This window comes from Somniosus microcephalus, chromosome 16 (genome assembly GCF_052327205.1).
Source record: "Somniosus microcephalus isolate GS21.2 chromosome 16, FLI_Smic_1.0, whole genome shotgun sequence".
NCBI lineage: Eukaryota > Metazoa > Chordata > Chondrichthyes > Squaliformes > Somniosidae > Somniosus > Somniosus microcephalus.
This window is the reverse complement of record NC_141002.1, coordinates 20,279,810-20,301,082: the sequence shown is the minus strand read 5'-3', so window position 1 is coordinate 20,301,082 and position 21,273 is coordinate 20,279,810. Positions and strand designations below refer to the sequence as shown.

Here is a 21,273-nt window from a genome sequence, read left to right as displayed (position 1 = left end):
TTATTTTTGTGAGCGGAGCCTAACACTAGACCATCACAAGTTAATTCAATTGCCTAACCTCTAACCTCCCCCCACAACCCCCCGTCTGTGCACCAGATGGCATTGTGCTACATTTCAGAAGATAATAAGATTTAAGACGCTCCCTGCAACACAAGAGAAAGCAAATTTCATCTCATTCAGACAGCATGTATGCAAATACTTCGTGCTCCCCTGTGCTATACTGCTATTTGTTATATTAATAATGTGCATTAAGCCTAGTGTTTCTTCTTCCTCCTGCTCTTTGACACGTTGATATTTTCTTTTGAAAAAATGTCTGGGATTCGGGCCAGTGTGGAGGGTTGTCTGAATGACAGAAGGCAACAGATTGGACTCGCCTACTCAATATTGTATTTTGTCCCGTAATGTTTCATCCCTGCTGAAGACACTTCTCCACTTAGCCATTAATTAAGCCCCATGGGTTCCTGGGTTTCTCCTCTGATTATCTGCCTCTCCCAGGAGGCTCCGTGACTGTCGGAGGGGAGGAAGTGCTTAGTCACCAAGCTCCAGCCATCGTGAGTGTGGAGCAGACTTGGTGGTCTTTTCTTGCGCGTCATATTCGTATGTTTTGTACCTCGGGAGACAGAGCGATCAGGCGGGAGGTCTGCAACCTCCAGACGCAGCCCGCTCCATTCTCCCCTCTGCCCAGATAATTATTAAATACCAAGCACAAAGGATGAAAATCTGCACTATTTAATTTCCACCAGTGTAGAGTTCTTCAGGTACCTTGCTCTGATGACCATTCTTCATCTAGTAACCAGGGCGGCATGGGCTCCAGCCCAATGTCCCTGTGACCCAACGTCTGTGCGACCCAACGTCCGTGCAAATACACTTTCCAACAAGAGTTACTAGACAATGATAACGAAGAGGAATACAGGCTGATTTACCCTTTCCACACGCGTGATGGGGGGTGTCACTGTGGCCCATTGTAGCACCAACTGCCCCCCCCCGCTGCCACCCTGGCTTAGACCTAAGCTCAGCTCAGCACAGACCCGTCCAGGGTTCCATCTCTGGTCTCTGTCAGAATAACCCAATCACCCACTGAGCGGGCAAGCTGAGCGCTACAACTGCGCTCAAATGCCCATGCCAGGGAAAGGGAAAATGAGCCACCGCCTGCCCCGGCCATGACCGCCATCAGCCGCTGCCTGCTGGAGAATGCATGTGCTAAATCATGATGCCCCAAGCGGCCAAATACTGCTCCACCTGAAATCGCACCAGAAGAAAGGTTGCAGGGGCGAGGTACCGGCGTGCTGCTGAGATTATGGAAACCATACCCCAGCAAGAGTGAAGAACTTTCAAGGAAGTTAGGGGGGTGGAAAGAGGAAAAAGTAGGAAATTATCTTTGCAGATATCATATAATGAAGATAATTCGAACATGTTGCAAAATAGTTCAGCGCCTAAGGAGTTAACTGTCCAGCCTGAGTGTAGGGGAGACTCATATTGCCCTCCTCTGCACCCTCCCATGGGGGGAAGGAGAAGGGTTGGAAGATAGGGTCCATAATATCCTGTGGTTATATACCTGAAAAGGAAAAATTATCAGGGCTATGGGGAAAGAGCGGGGCAGTGGGACTAATGACCAGATTTTCTCCTGCCCAACAACCCTCCGAGATCTCTGTGTTCCTCCAATTCTGGCCTCGTGCATCCCAGATTTCAATCGCCCTTCCATTGGCAGCCGTGCCTTCAACCGTCTAGGCCCCAAGCTCTGGAATTTCCTCCCTAAACCTCTCTGCCTCCCTATCCTCCTTTAAAACGTTCCTTAAAATCTTCCTCTTTGACCAAGCTTTTGGACAGCTGTCCTAATATCACCCCAAGTGGTTCGGTCTCACATTTTGCCCGATAACATTCCCGTGAAGCTCCTTGGTGCGATTTAATACGTTAAAGGCGCTGTATAAATGTAAGTTCTTGTTGTTGAAACGTGGACGTTTTTCAAGGCTGGCTTCTCAAATAATGCGCAGGGAAATATCAGACCAATGTCAAAGTCAGTCGCTGCAAGATGAATAAAATCTGTCTCCTGATGTCTACAGATATCCATCCATTCTGCCTTTTGAATCTGTGCAAATAAGTCAGCAGTATTTGGCAGCACACACTTGGAATTGACGGCGATCCAGAATGCGATGCAGAGACCTCAGAGGGGCAATCAGAACTCCCATCTGATTCAGGAGACCACCTGAAACCATTTGCTGCACATAGGAGCAAACAAGCGATCATCCAGGAATTTCGCTTAAGGCGCTGATCCCCGCGCCCCCCCGCCCCCGGTCCGCTGAGTCGTCGCGGCAACCTGCGTCATTCCACAACCGAGTGTGCGCGCACAGATGGCACGGTTAGGCTGCCAGCTATAAAGTTCCTGACTGCCGTAAATCACCTCCTCTCCGTGTGCGTTACGGGGCACTTCTGTTCTTTTTCAGAAACAGCCCTTCCTCCCTCCTACGATAGCAAAATACTGCGGATGTTGGAAATCCGAAATAACAACAGAAAATGCTGGAAAAACTCAGGTCAGGCAACATCCGTGGACAGAAATTTGAGTTGACGTTTCGGGTCGAACCCTTCTTCAAAACTGGAAAGAAAAGATAGATCGGAGGCAGGGCTGCGATCGGACAAAAGAATAAAAGAAACAAAAGAAGTAAAAGAGCTAGACGAGATGGTAATAGGCTGAGATTGGGTGTAAAGTGTACTGGCAGGGCAAGAGATAGCTGCCAGGTGTGAGAGAGAAACAAAAGGAAAGGGGGGGGGGGAAAGGAGTGGAAAAATTACAAGAAAAAATGAAATAGGGGCCGAGGTTATGATCTGAAATTGTTGAACTCGATATTGAGTCCTCCCTCCTACCCTGGAATCGGGAGTTCAAATCCCACTATGGAAAGACATTTAATAAACGTGGTCGATTTTGGGCTCGTTCCAGAGAAGCCATCCATAAAAGTTGCTGGATTATTGTAAAAATCCAACTGGTTCACTAATGTTATTCAGAGACAGATTCTCTACCCCTACCTGGTCTGGCCTACACAAAAACATTCAAGAAGCCCACTCGGACAAGTACAATACATAGAGTTCATAGCTGCTCGCTTACCCTCAGGATGGGCAGCAAGTGTGTCAACTGACCAGCTATTCTCTCTTATTCAAAAGCAAAATACTGCAGATGCTGGAAATCTGAAATAAAAATAGAAAATGCTGGAAACACTCAGCACGTGGAGAGAGAAACAGAGTTAACATTTCAGGTCAATGACCCTTCGTCAGAACTGGAAAAAGTTGGAGATGGAACAGGTTTTTAAGCAAGTGTAGGGACAGAGAAAGGGGGGGGGGGGAGGAAAGATCAAAAGGGAAGGTCTGTGATAGGATGGAAGGCAGGAGAGATTAAGAGGCAAAAGGGATGATGGTGCAAGGCAAAACGAGATGGTAATGGGACAAGTTAAGAAACAAAAGATGACTCCAGATGAGGTGCAAATGGCAATGGCAAAATGATAGACAGCTGCCTTGTGAGAGAGAGAGAGAAAAAAAAGATAGGGGCCGAGGGTATGATCTGAAATTGTTGAACTCGATGTTGAGTCCCGAAGGCTGTAAAGTGCCTAATTGACAGAGTGGAGCGGAGAATTAAAGTGACAGGGAAAAATACAGTATACAGTATTCGCTGCTCACTATGTGGTCTCCTCTACATTGGGGACACCAGATTGGGTGACCGCTTTGCGGAACACCTCCGTTCAGTCCGTAAGCGTGACCCCGAGCTTCCGGTCGCCTGTCACTTTAATTCTCCGCTCCACTCCCACTCTGACCTCGGCCTCTTGCACTGTTCCAATGAAGCTCAACGTAAGCTCGAGGAACAGCACCTCATCTTTCAATTGGGCAATTTACAGCCTTCGGGACTCAACATCGACCAACAATTTCAGACCATAACCTCTGCCCCCATCTTTTTTTCATTTTTTTTCTCTCTCTCTCACATGGCAGCTGTTGATCATTCTGCCATTGCCATTTACACTTCATCCAGAGTCATCTTTTATTTCTTAACTTGTCCCTTTACCATCTCCTTTTGCCTTGCACCATCATCCCTTTTGCCTCTTAATCTCTCCTGCCTTCCACCCTATCACAGACCTTCCCTTTTGTTCTTTCCTCCCCTCCCCCCTTTTCCTGCCCCTGCACTTGCTTAAAAACCTGTTCCAACTCCAACTTATTCCAGTCCTGACGAAGGATCATCGACCTGAAACGTTAACTCTGTCTCTCTCTCCACAGATGCTGCCTGGCCTCCTGAGTATTTCCAGCATTTTCTGTTTTTATTCTCTTATCGTTCAAGCTGGGGCACCATGGAGTTCGTTGCTCCGTCTACTCTGGGTTCTGTGTCTGCCAGTTCTTTGCAGAGTTTTGAAGACAAAAGCAATTACTTCTCTACCGAACAATTAATCACATTCTCTAGCTCTTTACACCGCTGGTGTCTGTCACATTGGGATAGGGACACAAGCAGACCCTCTCAATAATCAGGCACCATTGCTAAACCAGCTCATTAAAGGCTAGCAGGTAACATTGATGAGCAGCCTGAAGTTACACAGCGCCAATTCACAAGATAATACTTTGGTGTTTCTTCAGCTGCTGATTACTAATTTTTTTTAATCTTTAGCACACAAAACCAGACCATGCTTGGTTTTACTGGGTTAGAAAGCTCAACTGTGTAATGCTGTTGACTTTAGCCAAACTCGCTTTGAATCGTCTCAGTTGTCACATCTGTGGTGTAGGAAACTGAACCCAGTTAAAACTTCAAGGAGGTTTAAAGCAATCAGAGTCAGACTTCTCCGAAACCTAAACACTGCCCTTTCCAACTCATACCCAACTAGGTGAAGAGACACTTTTTTGATAACTCAGCTAGGGAATGCTGCAACATTGGAACAGGAGGAGGCCATTCAGCCCCTCAAGCCTGTTCTATCATTCAATGAGATCATGACTTCTCTTCCTCAACTCCATTTACCCGCCTTGGTTCCATATATCTTAGTACCCTAATCCAACAGCTCAGCTTTACAAACCCAGGCAGCACAATGTGTGGGGAGCACTGTAAGTCGCCTCAGCAATTGTAAGGAACTGATGCCAAAAAGTCTGTCGGGGTTCCTGCTCCTGACTGCAGTGCAGTGAGCACACGTGGTTGTCAAGGGAGGACAGGAGTTTGGTGTCTAGACTCTCAGGTGAAGGAAGGCCAGTTGATGAAAGCATCATACCTGTACCATCTTACACCAGCAAGGAGTCAGTGCCCTCATAGGCACACGCACACACACACAAGATTGGACTTGCACAGGACTCTGGAGTGGACCAGTGGAGTGACACTGGGCTAACCCAATGCCACCAGGAGATAAACACCATTACAAGTGCCCTACTAGGAGGCCACCACTAATGGACTAATACACAAATGGTCCACCCTAACTGGTATGAGCAAAATAAAAACTCAATCGCAATCCAGACCATTCCATACGGTTAACATCTTGAGGTTGTGATAGGCCTCAAGCGTACCGGCGGGCACCGCGTCATCCCTCTCCAGAGCCACTCGGGTACGCACAAGGCCATGGAAGAGAGGCGATCAGTGGAGAGCGACCACTTGCCCCGCTGCGAGTCCAACCTCATTGCTGAAACAGGAGTTAGGACCAGGCACCCAGTTGTAAAGGACTAAAACTTCTAGGTTAAGGCCCAGCGTTACCAACAAAGCCAAGGCAGCATCATACAAGCAACTGATTCAATCCTTAAAGCTGAATGGCATCAGGAGGTAGGGAATCTCAAACTCTCCTGGGATCAATGCCAGTCCAGCCCTTCCAAAATCCTCTCTAAATTGGATCGCTTGCAACACGAAAGTGAATTTAATGAGATTCCCATCGATGAGAAACATCTTTGGGTCTCTTTTCGATGAGGGATGGTACAGATTTGCAGTCTTCAGTGTATGTATGCAGCTATGCTCAACAATTACTAATGGCCAGTGTTATAGTTGTCAAAGAGCTGAGAGAACAATCAATTCCTTTCAGCGTGCACAATCATTGAGAGCTAATTATCTTACTGCTGCATGTTAATTGTCTGCTCCAATTTTACTTTCTCCCTCCTTTTGATTCAGACTTGATAAAGCTTTAAAAAATCTAAATCTTTCTAAAATAAAAAGGTTGGGACAGGGGAAAGAGCAAGACCCTGTGTTCATCTCGTTTGTAGAGACTCCCAAAAGCTGGAGGAGTCTTGACTTCTTTAGGATGTGGGCATCAGTGAAAAAGAATCAAAGGGCCAGGGCGTATTGACTGAATGGCTGACCGATGACGGAACAAGGGACAAGCAGTAAACCCAGAGTTGGTGTAACAGAGGGTGCAGACTGAAGATCACTCAGATATGTGAGGAAGATCGCGGAAGGGATCTGAAAGAGATGATAATGGTCTTGAAGTTGTTACGCTGGAGACTGGCAAAGACAGAATGTGGGACTGTGTGTCAGGCCACAGAGTTAACTGAAGTTTGTGATGAGTGGAGGAGGGGAGACCGGTGAAAGGAGCATTTGACAAGTTGGTCCTTGAGTCGATGAAGATGAGGATTCAGGTTTCAGCAGCAAAGGAAGAAAGGTGGGGACAAGCCAGCAATGCTCTGCAAGTGAAAGAATAGTCTTGGTGAGCCATCAAATGTAGAAGAAGTAGTGAAGCTCAAGTCCAGACAGAACATAGATGTTACACAGCACCTGATTTAGCCAAAAAGTCAGAGACTAGGGGGTAGAGACATACAGATCTCCGCATTCTAACTCTGACAGGCCAACAACACCTACACACCCAGGTCAAAGTCACCGAAATCCAGTGGAACCGCCACCCTGGTCCGCTGTCCCTCCTCCCCATCTTTGACCGCTCCTCCGGAGCCCGTCTCCATGGCACTACGGTGCGATTCCACCTCTATCCCAATACAACCACATCTCCTCAAATGGTTCCTTCAGCTGCACTTGCATGGTCCTCTCTGGTGCACTTCAGGACTCTATCCTTAGTCCCCTCTTACAACAACTTGCATTTATATAGCGCCTTTAACGTGGTAAAACGTCCCATGGTGCTTCACGGGGGTGTTATCAAACAAAATTTGACTGAGCCACATAAGGAGCTATTAGGACAGGTGGTAAATGTTTATTCAAAGAGGTGGGTTTTAAGGAAAGAGAGGAAGAGAGGTTTAGGAAGGGAATTCCAGAGCTTAGACAGCTGAAGGAATGGCCGCCAATGGTGGAGCGATTAAAATCGGGGATGTGCAAGAGGCCAGAATTGGAGGAATGCAGAGTTCTCGAAGGGTTGTGGAGCTGGAGGAGATTACAGAGATAGGGAGGGGCGAGGCCACGGAGGGATTTGAAAACAAGGATGAGAATTTTGAAATCGAGACGTTGCCGGACCTGCCTCAAGTGCACGCTACCTTCCAGAAACATCCACAAGCATGAAGTCAGCTTCTGCGTGCACACTACTAACCGCCAAGTCCACCACGCAGTCACCACGGCCTCCCAAGATTGTACTTTTCGACATCAAGTTCTGTTGGGGCAAGGCGCCACAATAAAGTCAGCAGCTTAAACCCACTTCCCAGAGATGGTTACAGAGCAGTATTGAGTGAAACCTGACAGCAGGTCATCTGTCCACAAGATTTCCACAAGAGGCAACCCTGTGCACCACATGGTCTTTGTGCCAAAGCTGCCCACAGACAGGCTGACCTCTTGGCTGCCTGCACAGCCACGAGCAGTGTACTGTCACCATTTCTGGCCTTTATGAGCCTTCCTGACATTGCTTGTATGGCTTGGTACTCACTAGAAAGGACAAAGCAGTTCGCTTGATCAGCAGCCTGTCCACCACCAGCGCACCGTGGCTGCAACGTGTCCTGTCCACAGGATGCACTGCAGCAACTCGCCAAGTACCTTCCAACCTCCACCACCTAGAAGGGCAAGGGCAGCAGGCACATGGGAACATAGAAACATAGAAGATAGGAGCAGGAGTAGGCCATTCGGCCCCTCGAGCCTGCTCCACCATTCAATGCGATCATGGCTGATCATCCAAATTCAGTACCCTGTCCCTGCTTTCTCCCCATATCCCTTGATCCCTTTAGCCTTAAGAAATATATCTAACTCCTTCTTGAATATATTTAATGAATTGGCCTCAACTGTCTTCTGTGGTAGAGAATTCCACAGGTTCACCACTCTCTGGGTGAAGAAATTCCTCCTCATCTCAGTCCTAAATGGCCTACCCCTTATCCTTAGACTGTGACCCCTGGTTCTGGACTCCCCCACCATTGGGAACAGCCTTCCTGCATCTAGTCTGTCTAGTCCTGTTAGAATTTTATAAGTTTCAATGAGATCCCCTCTCATTCTTCTAAACTCTAGTGAATATAAGCCTAATCGACCCAATCTCTCTTCATATGTCATTCCTGCCATCCCAGGTATCAGTCTGGTGAATCTTCGCTGCACTCCCTCCATGGCAAGAACATTCTTCCTCAGATAAGGTGACCAAAACTGCACACAATACTCAAGGTGTGGTCTCACCAAGGCCCTGTACAACTGCAGCAAGACATCCTTGCTCCTGTACTCAAATTCTCTTGCTAAGGAGGCCAACATACCATTTGCCTTAACCGCCTGCTGCACCTACATGCTTACCTTCAGCGGCTGGTGCACAAGGACACCCAGGTCTCATTGCACTTCCCCTTTTCCCAATCTATTGCCTTTCAGATAATAATCTGCCTTCCTGTTTTTGCCACCAAAGTGGATAACCTCGCATTTATCCACATTATACTGCATCTGCCATATCGCCCAACCTGTCCAAATCATACTGGAGTTTCTCTGCATCCTCCTCACAGCACACACGCCCACCCAGCTTTGTGTCGTCTGCAAACACCATCAGCTATAGTTCTCGTCCAAGTCACACACCATCCCGACTTGGACATATATCGCCGATCCTTCATCGTCGCTGAGTCAAAATCCTGGAACTCCCGACCTAACAGCACTGTGGGAGCACCTTCACCACATGGACTGCAGCGGCGGCTCACCACCACCTTCTCAAGGGCAATTAGGGATGGGCAATAAATGCTGGCCTTGCTACTGATACCCATATCCAGAGAATGTATTTAAAAAATCAATTCTCCATTTAACAAAATCCTTCTATCATTTCTTCTCTCCTGCACCTACCACAGTATACGCAGGACTAGGCAGCAACAATAGGAATCTGCACAATTACACAACCACTTCTGTAATACAACTCAGGTCTCAGGCACTGAAATTGCCAACAAAACCTATGTGCAAACCATCCTTCTCTAATTTGACTAATTACTGTTTATTCAAATTAACTACAAATGGGACAAGAAGTGCAGACAAGTAGTGTTCTGGAACTAATTTAAGTAATGACAAACTTCAGACTTCTGCTATCTTCCTTGGCACAATGTGACATTTAATTAGACACCAGACTCGCAGTGCTGAATTTTTGTTCACCAGGGATTTTCAGTGAAGATGAATGTCGGCACTGTGTTCAATGAAACCTTCCCACGCGAGCTGGCATTATTAATGGTTCCCTCTCCTCAGGCACTGTCTCTCTTTTCTTTCTTTCTCTTCCCTCCCTCCTCTCTCTTTTTCCCCGTCTCTCTCCTCTGTTTTCTCTCTCTCTCCCTAAATTGCTGTTACCACCTCTTCCACAAAAAAGCCCACCCTTCACTCTCCCATTCACATCTACTAGCCCCAGCATTTTAATCACTATTGTAAATGGTTCCTTCTCAACAGGCACTGTCCTCCTCTCTTTCAAAACCGTCATCCTCATCCCCTCTCCTCAGGGAAAAAAAGGCACCCTCTGTCCTCACTAATTACTATCCCACCTCTAACCTCCCTTTCCTTTCTAAGGTCCTTGAACATGTTGTCACCTCTGGGTTCCATGCCCACTTCCTCAACTCCTTGTTTGAATCCCTCCAATCGGGTTTCCACCCTTCTCAGCGCTGAAATGGCCCCACCCCAAGTCACAAATGGCATCCTCTGTGACTGTGACCATGGTGTTTTATCCATCCATTGATCTCCCTGCAGTTTTCCAAACAGTTGACCATGGGAACAGTGTAATGGAATAGACTTGCTATCCCTTAAAAGGTTTTCTGCTTTGTTTTCAAAAAAGATCAGCCTTGCCAACACTCAAGCTTCACTTTCGATCCTCGAAGAATTTTTTTAACGCTTGCAATTCACGTGGCTTCAACATTTTAAAATTTCATGTGTGAAAAAACATCCTCTGAGAATCACAGTATTTACACAAAGTGAGAGGGTGTGTTGGCAACACAGCGACATTCAGACACCAACAGTACAATCTTGGAAAAATGACAGTTCCCTCCCAGAACATTTTTTAAAATTTGTTCTTGGGATGTGAGCAACAAGGCAGCATTTATTGCCTATCCCTAGTTGCCCTGAGGGCATTAAGTGTCAACCACATAGTGTGGACTAGTCACATGTTGGCCAGGCTGGGTAGGTGTGGCAGGCTCCCTTCCCTGAGCCAGTGGGTTTCTACTGCAATCCGGCAACTTTCATTGGTAACTGGTCTGGTGCTCTCTCACAAATTGGAGTTATTCTTCAAAAGAAGAAAATTTGCAAGGCTGCGTAGAAAGAGCAGGGGAGTGGGACTAATTGGATAGCTCTTCCAAAGAGCCGGCACAGGCCCGATGGGCCAAATGGTCTCCTCAGCCGTGGCTCATTGGGTAGCACTCCAGCCTCTGGGTCAAAAGGTCCTGGGTTCACATCCCACTCCAGAGATACGAGCACAAAAAAGCTAGGCTGACACTTTAGTGCAGTACTGAGGGAGTGCTGCACTGTCGGAGGTGCCGTCTTTTGGATGAGATGTTAAACCAAGGCCCTGTCTGCTCTCTCAGGTGGACGTAAAAGGTCCCATTGCACTATTTCGAAGAAGAGCAGGGGAGTTCTCCCCGGTGTCCTGGCCAATATTGATCCCTCAATCAACATAAGAAAAAACAGATTATCTTGTCATTATCACATTGCTGTTTGTGGGAGCTTGCTGTGTGCAAACTGGTTGCCATGTTTTCTTTTTATTCATTCACAGGATGTGGGCATCGCTGCCAAGGCCAGCATTTATTGCCCAACCCTAATTGCCCTCGAGAAGGTGGTGGTGAGCCGTCTTAACAACTGAGTGGCTCGCTAGGCCATTTCAGAGGACAGTTAAGAGTCAACCACATTGCTGTGGGTCTGGAGTCACATATAGGCCAGACCAGGTAAGGACAGCAGATTTCCTACAGGACATTAGTGAACCAGATGGGTTTTTAAAACAATCCAGTAGTTATATGGTCACCATTACTGATACTAGCTTTTTTCATTACAACAGTGACTACACTTCAAAAAGTCCTTTGGGACGTCCCGAGGTCGTGAAAAGCACTATATAAATGCAAGTCTTTCTTTCTTTGTAAGATTCTATGAAATTACCAAATTTATTAAGCTCAATTTAAGTGGCCATTCTTCATGCGAGAGCCTGGACAGCAGGCTATTTCACTGTGGTGTGCATCACAATGGAGCCTGATCCTGTCCTGTTCTCCCATACACCTTCCAGCAAACAGCGAGCAGAATCAGAAACCCTAGCTAGTTTTTATTGCTCCCCTCCCTAAACCAGGAACATTGTGGCCTACTGCAGCATTCAAGCACAACCCTCCCCGATCAGCTAACTCAGCACCCATCAATCGAGCCTGGGACCTTCTGGTTGGTGCGGCTCAGCCCAACCCACCGGGGTGGTGCCTTTACAGTTGCAGCGCAGCCCCAGTTTTTACCCTCTCTGAAAGTGAAAATAATCCCAGAGAAACCAAATCACAGTTGTTCGCCTTGGAGCAGATACAGCTTTATATTTACTGAGGTGCCAATTTTTATCTCCCAGAAATGAACTGAAGGATCACTGGGGTCTGAGTAATTGAGAAGTTGGTGAAATCTTGTGAACACAAGAAATAGGAATACCTCACCTATCGCCAATAGCTGACTTCTTGAGGATCGCTAGTATTGTGTCCTTTGAACGTTACTTAGAAATAAAATCACAGAAACAGGCCATTCAGCCCAACTTGTCTGTACCGGTGTTTCTGCTCCACGCGAGTCTCCTCCTACCCTACTTCATCTCACCCGATCAGCATATCCTTCTATTGCTTTCTCCCTCGTGTACTTATGTAGCTTCTCCTTAAATGCATCTATACTATTCGCCTCAACCACTCCATTTGGTAGCAATTTCCACATTCTAACCACTCAGTGAGTAAAGAAATTTCTCCTGGATTCTTTATTGGATTTATTAGTGTCTATCACGTCACCCCTCAGCCTTCCCTTTTCTAGATCATTACAATCATGTAACTGATGGACTCCACAATATGCAAAAATATACCTGGTGCTGACCCAACATTAAGCCTTACCCTGCTGATTACAGGAGCTAGCACATTGGTTCCCGAGACATGAATATACCCCTCTATACCTGGAGTGCATCCACAGCACCAATAGGACAGAGAGAAACACACGAGGCTAGTCCACACTCAAGGGATCCTTGAACTCATTTCCTATTCAGATTTTTTTCCCCCCCGTCAGATCCATCATCATCTGTACTGTATTAGGAATCTTCTTTGATGTTGTGTGGAACAGCAATCTGTTTCAAGTTGGCTGCGATGCTTTATATCCATGACAAGAAGAGCGCTCTTCTCTCTCTCCCCGGTTCCCTGTCCCCCTTTTCCCTCTCCATGTTACTAAGCATTCAATTTTTTGCCGAGCCCTCACACCAAGCCCAAGGCAATAGGAGACCATTCAGCCCCTCGAGCCTGTTTCGCCATTCATAGCTGATCAGTAGCTCAACCCCATTTACCTGCCTTTGCTACCCTTACCTAAGAAAAATCTATTTCTGTCTTGAAAATTTCAATTGACCCCCAGCAACCACAGCCTATTATTGGGGAAGAGAGTTCCAGATTTCCACTACCCTTTGTGTGAAGAAGTGCTTTCTGACATCACCTCTGAAGGGCCTGGCTCTAATTTTAAGGTTTCGCCCCCGTTCTGGACTCCCACGCCAGAGGAAATAGTTTCTCTGTATCTACCCTATCAAATCCTTTTATCATTTCAAACACCTCGATTAAATCACCCCTTAATCTTCTAAACTCAAGGGAATAGAAGGCAAATTTATGCAACCCGCCCTCATAATTTAACCCTTTAAGCAATGCTGGCATACTTCCATTGTGTTACTCCTGAGAGGCCGAGTGACTTCTCCTCCCTCGCTCCACTTATTTTCCCCCCGCTCTGTAGGGAAGCACTCAGTCTCTGTTCAGACTGCTCCCCCCTTAAACAGTATAGACAATTCCCCGTTACCCGAGAATCACAGGTACGGATCCAGTTAATATCACCCTGGTGTGGTCGGCACCGCTAATGTGATGTATCACAGAATCACAGAATCTACAGTGCAGATAGAGGCCATTTCGGCCCATCGAGCCTGCACCGACACATATCCCACCCTATCCCCGTAACCCCACATATTTAATCCCCTAACACTAAGGGTCAATTTATCATAGCCAAATCAACCTAACCTGCACATCTTTGGACTGTGGGAGGAAACCGGAGCACCCGGAGGAAACCCACGCAGACATAGGGAGAATGTGCAAACTCCACACAGACAGTCGCCCGAGGCCAGATTTGAACCCGGGTCCCTGGCGCTGTGAGGCAACAGTTCTAACCACTATGCCACCGTGCCCCCCTGTAGAAATGTCATATCTTTAGGGAGCACATGATAAAAAAAAAACCTGGATATCTGACAGTGAAGTACAGAGAATAACGGATACACAGGAGTAATTATAAGCCAGCAATCTCTGTGGGTTTCCGGTGCCTATGTAAAATATGAAGGAAATGACTGCGGTTTAAAATCTGATGAAGGGTTTACACCCAAAATTTTAACCAATCTATTTTCTCTCTCTTTAGGTGCCGTACATTTCTAACACTGGGTTTTTAATTTCAAACTTCCGGCATTTATAGTTTTTTTTGTCTCATGCTGTGGGCTGGCGAGAGCACTCCCTGGCCTAGAAATTCGGTATGGCCCCGCCAGGTCTTTTGCGCCCGAAATTTAGCGCTCGCCAGGATTCCCGTAGCGCCCGCCTAAAATTCAGTTGCGACGGGCCAAGACGGCGGCGGGCGCTATTGCAGGGTTTGGCCGCCTCGCTAGGGGCGTTAAATGTCACTTTCAGGCGTTCAGCTGCCGCTGCGGCACCCGATGCAGTGCGGCAGGCTGGGGTACTGCAGGCCTCCTCCTTCTCTTAAGGAGGAGCTGCCTGCAGCCGTCAGATCACCGGTGGATTCCCCCGGCAAATGAGCCCGGCACCACGAAGAAGTGCCGGGCTCGCGGGACACAGACATCAGTGCCGCGGGGGGGTGGTGCAGGAGTCCGGGGAGGGAGGTGCGGGCAGGCGGCCGCCGCTCCACCTTTATGCGCCGGCCTTTCGGAGCTGCAAGACCCCGTTTCACAAACGCTGTTTGCGGCTGCCACGGGCGAGGCGGCTGCAACTGAATTTGGCCATCGGGCCGGAATAGCATTGCAACCGGGGCGCTGCGCACACCGATGACGTCATCGGTGCCGGCGCAGCGCTACCGGCTAACGCCGATGTTAGGGTCCATCTGAATTTCGGGCGGTAAAAAACTTTAGGCGCAAACCACTTTATAGCCAATAAGTGGGCGCAAACGCAAGTGAATTTCTAGGCCCCTATCTTTGATGCACAAAGACCAAGAGTGCCGAGTTTCACATTTGAGTGGTTTACATTGATAACATTTTAAACATAAAATGACAATTAAAGTGACTCTCATACAAATACTGTTTCAACCACTAGCCTCACAGAGGGTGCGACATTCCACTATGGTCACACGCTCTGCATCAAACATACTTGTGAACATGTACAGTGAGAAAACAGTCACAGGTACATTCAGCATATCAGGCAAATAACTGCCTGGCCAGGAGAGATATACCGTGCCGTGTATTTGACCAGCAGCAGCCCCGTGACATAAAGACGGGAGCAGCCCCGCGACACACGACAGGACAGCAGTTATGATACCAAGCCAGGCTATCTCCACAACTATCTTATTTGACAATATTTTCCCTTCCCTTCCTCCTCTACTGAACACATTGACTGATCTTGGCGTGCAGTTCCGCAGGCACTGGTGCCTTGTACCAAAGTGGTTATTTTTTTTGTCAAAATGTGGGCCAGGAGTGAGAGTCTGCTGCCTATTCAACTGTGGGACGCCTCGCAGCCAAGCCTGATCATGCGCTCGAATGACATGGCGGCCCACACAGGGTGTAAACCTTGGCTGATGTGCTCCATAGTTAACCCAGGATTGGCGAGGCTTGTTGTAGCCCCAGAGACTGTTATCCAGCTCAGAGACACACTGCCTTAACAGCTGGCCCACTGGGAGAATGCTAGGAGTCTTACTACAGACACTGGGGAATATTCAAACTGACATACCATTTGCAGCATTAACAAATGTATCTTCCTAAAATAATTCACTGGAGATGTACTAGATTATATATATAATATACTAGCTGAAGTGCCCGGTGGTGCCGAGGCTTTTTCGAGGGCATGTTGTTGTTGGAAGAGAGAGCGCGACCGGGGGGGGGGACGAGAGCGCGCGACCGGGGGGGGGGGGGGGGGACGAGAAGGGCGGGACCGGGGGGGGGACGGGGGAGAGAAGGGCGGGGGGGGAGAGAGAGAAGGGCGGGGGGGGGGAGAGAAGGGCGGGGGGGGAGAGAAGGGCGGGGGGGAGAGAGAGAAGGGCGGGGGGGAGAGAGAGAAGGGCGGGGGGGAGAGAGAGAAGGGCGGGGGGGAGAGAGAGAAGGGCGGGGGGGGAGAGAGAGAAGGGCGGGGGGGGAGAGAGAGAAGGGCGGGGGGGGAGAGAGAGAAGGGCGGGGGGGAGAGAGAGAAGGGCGGGGGGGAGAGAGAGAAGGGCGGGGGGGAGAGAGAGAAGGGCGGGGGGGAGAGAGAGAAGGGCGGGGGGGAGAGAGAGAAGGGCGGGGGGGAGAGAGAGAAGGGCGGGGGGGAGAGAGAGAAGGGCGGGGGGAGAGAGAGAAGGGCGGGGGGGAGAGAGAAGGGCGGGGGGGAGAGAGAAGGGCGGGGGGGAGAGAGAAGGGCGGGGGGGGAGAGAGAAGGGCGGGGGGGGAGAGAGAAGGGCGGGGGGGAGAGAGAAGGGCGGGGGGGAGAGAGAAGGGCGGGGGGGAGAGAGAAGGGCGGGGGGGAGAGAGAAGGGCGGGGGGGAGAGAGAAGGGCGGGGGGGAGAGAGAAGGGCGGGGGGGAGAGAGAAGGGCGGGGGGAGAGAGAGACAGAGGGAAGGAGAGAGAGAGGGCGAGTGGCCCGCGGCCGCAAATGGAGCCAAGCCCCGAGAACAGGCGTGAGCTGGCTTGAGGCTGAGAGACGACCACGCCCGGTTGCCGGGGTAACCCTGCCCCCCCTTCCGAGCCCCCGTCCTCCCGAGCACCGGCCGCGCCGCCCCGCACTCCCAAGAGCCCCGCTCTCCGAGCCCCGGCCGCCCTGCACTCCCGAGAGCCCCGCTCTCCGAGCCCCGGCCGCCCTGCACTCCCGAGAGCCCCGCTCTCCGAGCCCCGCCCCCCCCGGCGTGAAGTCCGCCGATTGCGGCTGTGACGGCCGGCGGGCCCGGTTGCCGGGGTAACCCTTCCCGCTCACCAAGCCCCGCCCCGCCCAAGCCGAGCGTGGAACAGAGAGAGACGCCGCGTCTCAGCTGCTCCTGCTGCGCGCGCACCCTGACCCTCGTGACCCTCGTGGCTGACGCCGTTGCCCCGGGTAACGTGACACGGCGGGGGGGGCGGGGGGGGAGAGAGGTGAGGAGCTTTGCAGAAGCCGTGGGACAATCACCTAGCTTGGGCCTGGCTGGGCAAGAAGGGCCCAGGCTTTGAGGCCTAACAAAAACGGGGAAAGGTAGGAAAAAGAATCTTCAGGTTAGAGAAAATATTTACAAATGAATGAAGTTTTTTTTTTTAAAACAATGTAATAAAAGCAATTTTATTTTGTTGGAAATGTATATTTGAAAAGAAAGACGCAGAAAGCAGGAAAAAGAATGGAAGCAAGATGGCGGCTACTCACCTCGGTTCAGAACGATAAGGCCTGCCCACACACGCACCGATTGGTCGACCGTCAGGTGACCGAAGCGTAGGATTGGTCAATCGTCCCGTCACTCGACCGTAAGATGGCCCGGCCGCACGCACCAGCAACCCGGCGTACGATTGGTCGACCTCGAGGTCACTCTGTCGCTAATGAGCGGATAATGAGATGCTAATGAGCGGAATGTTGAAGGTTTTTCGGATACCGCGGGCGCCATTTTTGTCCGACCGAAACGTAAATACGCGTACCATCGTTTTGGAACGGTGAGCTTTCTTTCGACGCAACGCACGCGTAGGTACGCTCTGTAACTTTCGAGCGCATAGCCGGACAGACGCACACCCGAGGACAGACAGAAGGACAGACAGAAGGACAGACAGACAGATCGATTCCTTTATATATATATATATAGAAGATACTAGCTGAAGTGCCCGGCGGTGCCGAGGCTTTTTTGAGGGCATGTTGTTGTTGGAAGAGAGAGAGAGAGAGCGACTGAGGGGGGGGGAGGGAGGGAAGGGGGGGAAGGGAAGGGGGAGGGGGGAAAGGGGAGGGGGGAAAGGGGAGGGGGAGGGAGGGGGGAGGGGGGGGAAGGGAAGGGGGTGGGGGGGAAGGGAAGGGGGTGGGGGGGAAGGGAAGGGGGTGGGGGGAAGGGAAGGGGGGGAAGGGAAGGGGGTGGGGGGGAAGGGGGAGGGGGCGGGGGGGAAGGGGGAGGGGGCGGGGGGGGAAGGGGGAGGGGGCGGGGGGGAGCGCAGGGGGGGAGGGAGGGTGGGGCCCCCCCCCCCGAGGGTCACGGCCCCCCCCGAGGTGAAGACCGCCGATTGCGGCTGTGCGAGACGGCCGGGGGGCCGGTTGCCAGGGTGACGCTTGACGCTCAGCAAGCCCCGCCCCCCGGCCGAGCCAGAGAGAGACGCCGCGTCTCAGCTCCTGCTGCGCGCGCGCGCGCACCCTAGCGGCGCTGGGCTGAGGCTCGGCCCTCCAGCCTTCGAGTGGGGCCGGGAGGTGCCTAGCTCGGGCGTGGGTGCGGAGGAGACGCCGAAGCTTCTCGGCCTACCTGGAAAAACGGGGAAAGGTAGGAAAATTAATGAGATTAGATAAGTTAATTACTTTCTAAATCATTTTTTTTTAAAACAATATGTGTTTTAAAAGCAACGTTTTTTTTTAAGACGCAGAAAGCGGGAAAAAGGAAAAGTTTGGAATCAAGATGGCGGCGACTCACCTCGGTTCAGAACGATAAGGCCCGGCCACACACGCACCGATTGGCCCGGCGGCACACGCCAGCAATCCGGCGTACGATTGGTCGAGCTCGAGGTCACTCTGTCGCTAATGAGTGGATAATGAGATGCTAATGAGCGGAACGTTGAAGGTTTTTGGGATACCGCGGGCGCGATTTTAGCCCGGCCGAAACGTAAATACGCTTAAAACCGTCTCGGAAGCGTAAGCTTTCTTTGGAGGTAACGCGCGCGTAGGTACGCCCTGTAACTTTCGAGCGCATAGCCCGACAGACAGAATGACAGACAGAATGACAGACAGACAGAAGTACCGATTTATAGATTTAACATCTACACAATTGTATGGCTCCTACCAGCATGGGTTAAAACATCTGCTTTTAATCGCCAGCCTAGACTTGCACAGCTGCCATTAAGCAGTTGGAAAATCATTAACAAGATGATTAATATAAATCAAACTGTCCTACTGCTGATTAACATTTTGCATTCCTCCAGTTCACTCCCAAGAACAGCAAGGAAGCCTTCCCTTTAAGCAAGTGGACCATTCTCCAAAATAATCCCTCACTGGTAAAACTACAGGGGGGCCCGATTTCTAAAAATAACTTGATATTCACACTTGGAATAATAAAGTATTGTCGCAAACTGGCAAGATTGACGTCAAAAAGAAAAGCCATGGGGGGCTTAAAAAATATTGATTTTAATTGAAATCAAGTTACACTATATAAAATATTGCAAAAAAAATGAATTGGACTTTGAATCTGGTGTGTTATTTTTTTAAATTTAAAACAAATAAAACTTGGAGGGGAAAAACCCCTTCACCTACTCGCCAACAAATGTTTTATTAAACAGTTTGATCTTCTGTCCTGCCCCTCGAGTCTCTGAAGGAATCCCTGCCCCTCGAGTCTCTGAAGGAATCGCGCATTGCCAAGTCTGTGTGCATGAATTCCTGGAGGCATCATCAAAAGACCTCCAACAGCATTGCCAGTTAAAATCACCTTTGCTTTCCCCTGTCTCAAATATTTTTAGAACAAAAGGGTTCAAAAATAATTTTAAAAACACGCTTTTTTTTTTAAATGCCCCTTTAACTTTCCTTCCCGGTGTCGGTCGCAGCACTGTCCTGGAGATTAAGCTTTAATCCCACTGCTCGCTAATCTACACTGGCTCTCGGTCTAACAACGCCTCAAATTTAAAATTCTCATCCTTTGTTTTCAAATCCCTCTGTGGCTTCACCTCTCCCTATCTCTGTAATCTTCTCCAGCCCCAGAGATCTCTGTGCTCTCTTCTGGCCTCTTGCGCATCCCCGATTTCCATCGTTCCACAATTGGCGACCGCGCTTTCAGCCGTCTAGGTCCTAAGCTCTGGAATACCCTCGCTAAATCTCTGCCTTTCTACCTCTCTCTGCTCCTTAAAACCTACCTATTTGACCAAGCATTTGGTCGCCTGTCCTAATATCTCCTTACCAGGCTCAGTGTCAAATTTTGTCCATTTATGCTCCGGTGAAATGCCTTGGGACATTTCACTACTTTAAAAGGCGCTATATAAATGCACCTATATAAATGCACATTGTTGTTGTTGACACCAGGACAATCCTGGAGGGTTTGGTAACCCAAATAATAGAATGGGAGGGTCAGAGACAACCGACAGTAATAGAATGGGAGAATCAGAGTTAACCCACATTAATAGACTGGGAAGAGAGAGTCAGAGACAGCCCACATGAATAGACTAGAGAGTCAGAGGCACTTACTTGAAGGTGAGTATGCAGAGGGGTCGGTAGGACTTGTGACTGCTATTGTCCCCCATGCTCTTGCCCCAGAAGTCGTTGTGGAAGATACCGGGGAGCGGGGCGGAGGCTCGTAGGTCGGGGTTATTGACGATCGCCCACACGTCGTCGTGCACCAGCTCCCCGGCCAGTCCGTTGCAGTAAGCGGCGGCGCACAGAGCGGCGCAAAGCCCGTGATACAGGCTAAGGGCAGGCGGCGAGCGGCGAGGGCTCGCAGCCCCGGCCGGGGACTCCCTGTCCTCCGCTCGCACTCTCATGTCTCGCTGGGTATCGCATCCTCGGCAGCTCGACAGAGGGAAGAAGGCAGCCGGTCCACACTGCGACTCGCCGACCAGCCAGCCAGCCGGAGAATAGCGGCCGCCCACCAACGCACGCGTTCCGGGCGGGGCCAGGCTCGGCTCGGCTCCGTAACACACCGAGCCAGAGGCTGAGCATCAGCGGCTGCTGCCGGGGCACTAGGAACACAGCCAGAGGAAGAGGGTGCACTGAGAACACAGCCAGAGGAGGAGGCGGCACTAGGAACACAGCCAGAGGAAGAGGGTGCACTGAGAACACAGCCAGAGGAGGAGGGGGCACTAGGAACACAGCCAGAGGAGGAGGGGGCACTGAGAACACAGCCAGAGGAAGAGGGGGCACTGAGAACACAGCCAGAGGAAGAGGGGGCACTGAGAACACAGCCAGAGGAAGAGGGGGCACTGAGAACACAGCCAGAGGAGGAGGGGGCACTAAGAACACAGCCAGAGGAGGAGGGGGCACTAGGAACACAGCCAGAGGAAGAGGGGGCACTGAGAACACAGCCAGAGGAGGAGGGGGCACGGAGAACACAGCCAGAGGAGGGGGGGCACGGAGAACACAGCCAGAGGAGGGGGGGGGCACGGAGAACACAGCCAGAGGAGGGGGGGGCACGGAGAACACAGCCAGAGGAGGAGGGGCCACTGAGAACACAGCCAGAGGAGGAGGGCGGCACTGAGAACACAACTAGCGGAGGAAGGGGCACTAGGAACACAGCCAGAGGAGGAGGGGGCACTGGGAACACAGCCAGAGGAAGGGGCACTGAGAACACAGCCAGAGGAGGAAGGGGCACTGAGAACACAGCCAGAGGAGGAGGGGGCACCGAGAACACAGCCAGAGGAGGAGGGGGGCACGGAGAACACAACTAGCGGAGGAAGGGGC

At 50.4% G+C, this 21,273-nt stretch overlaps 1 protein-coding gene across 1 annotated transcript in view; it reads right to left on the bottom strand.

Moving 5' to 3' along the window:
• The window catches only part of tmtc1 (transmembrane O-mannosyltransferase targeting cadherins 1), a 163,587-nt gene extending 143,037 nt beyond the window's left edge, over nt 1-20,550 (bottom strand). The window contains exon 1 of the mRNA XM_086009783.1: nt 20,065-20,550. Within this exon, the coding sequence (XP_085865909.1) occupies nt 20,065-20,357 (293 nt within the window). The 5' untranslated portion in view covers nt 20,358-20,550. The remainder of the gene's footprint in view (nt 1-20,064) is intronic.
• Nucleotides 20,551-21,273: the final 723 nt, after the last annotated feature.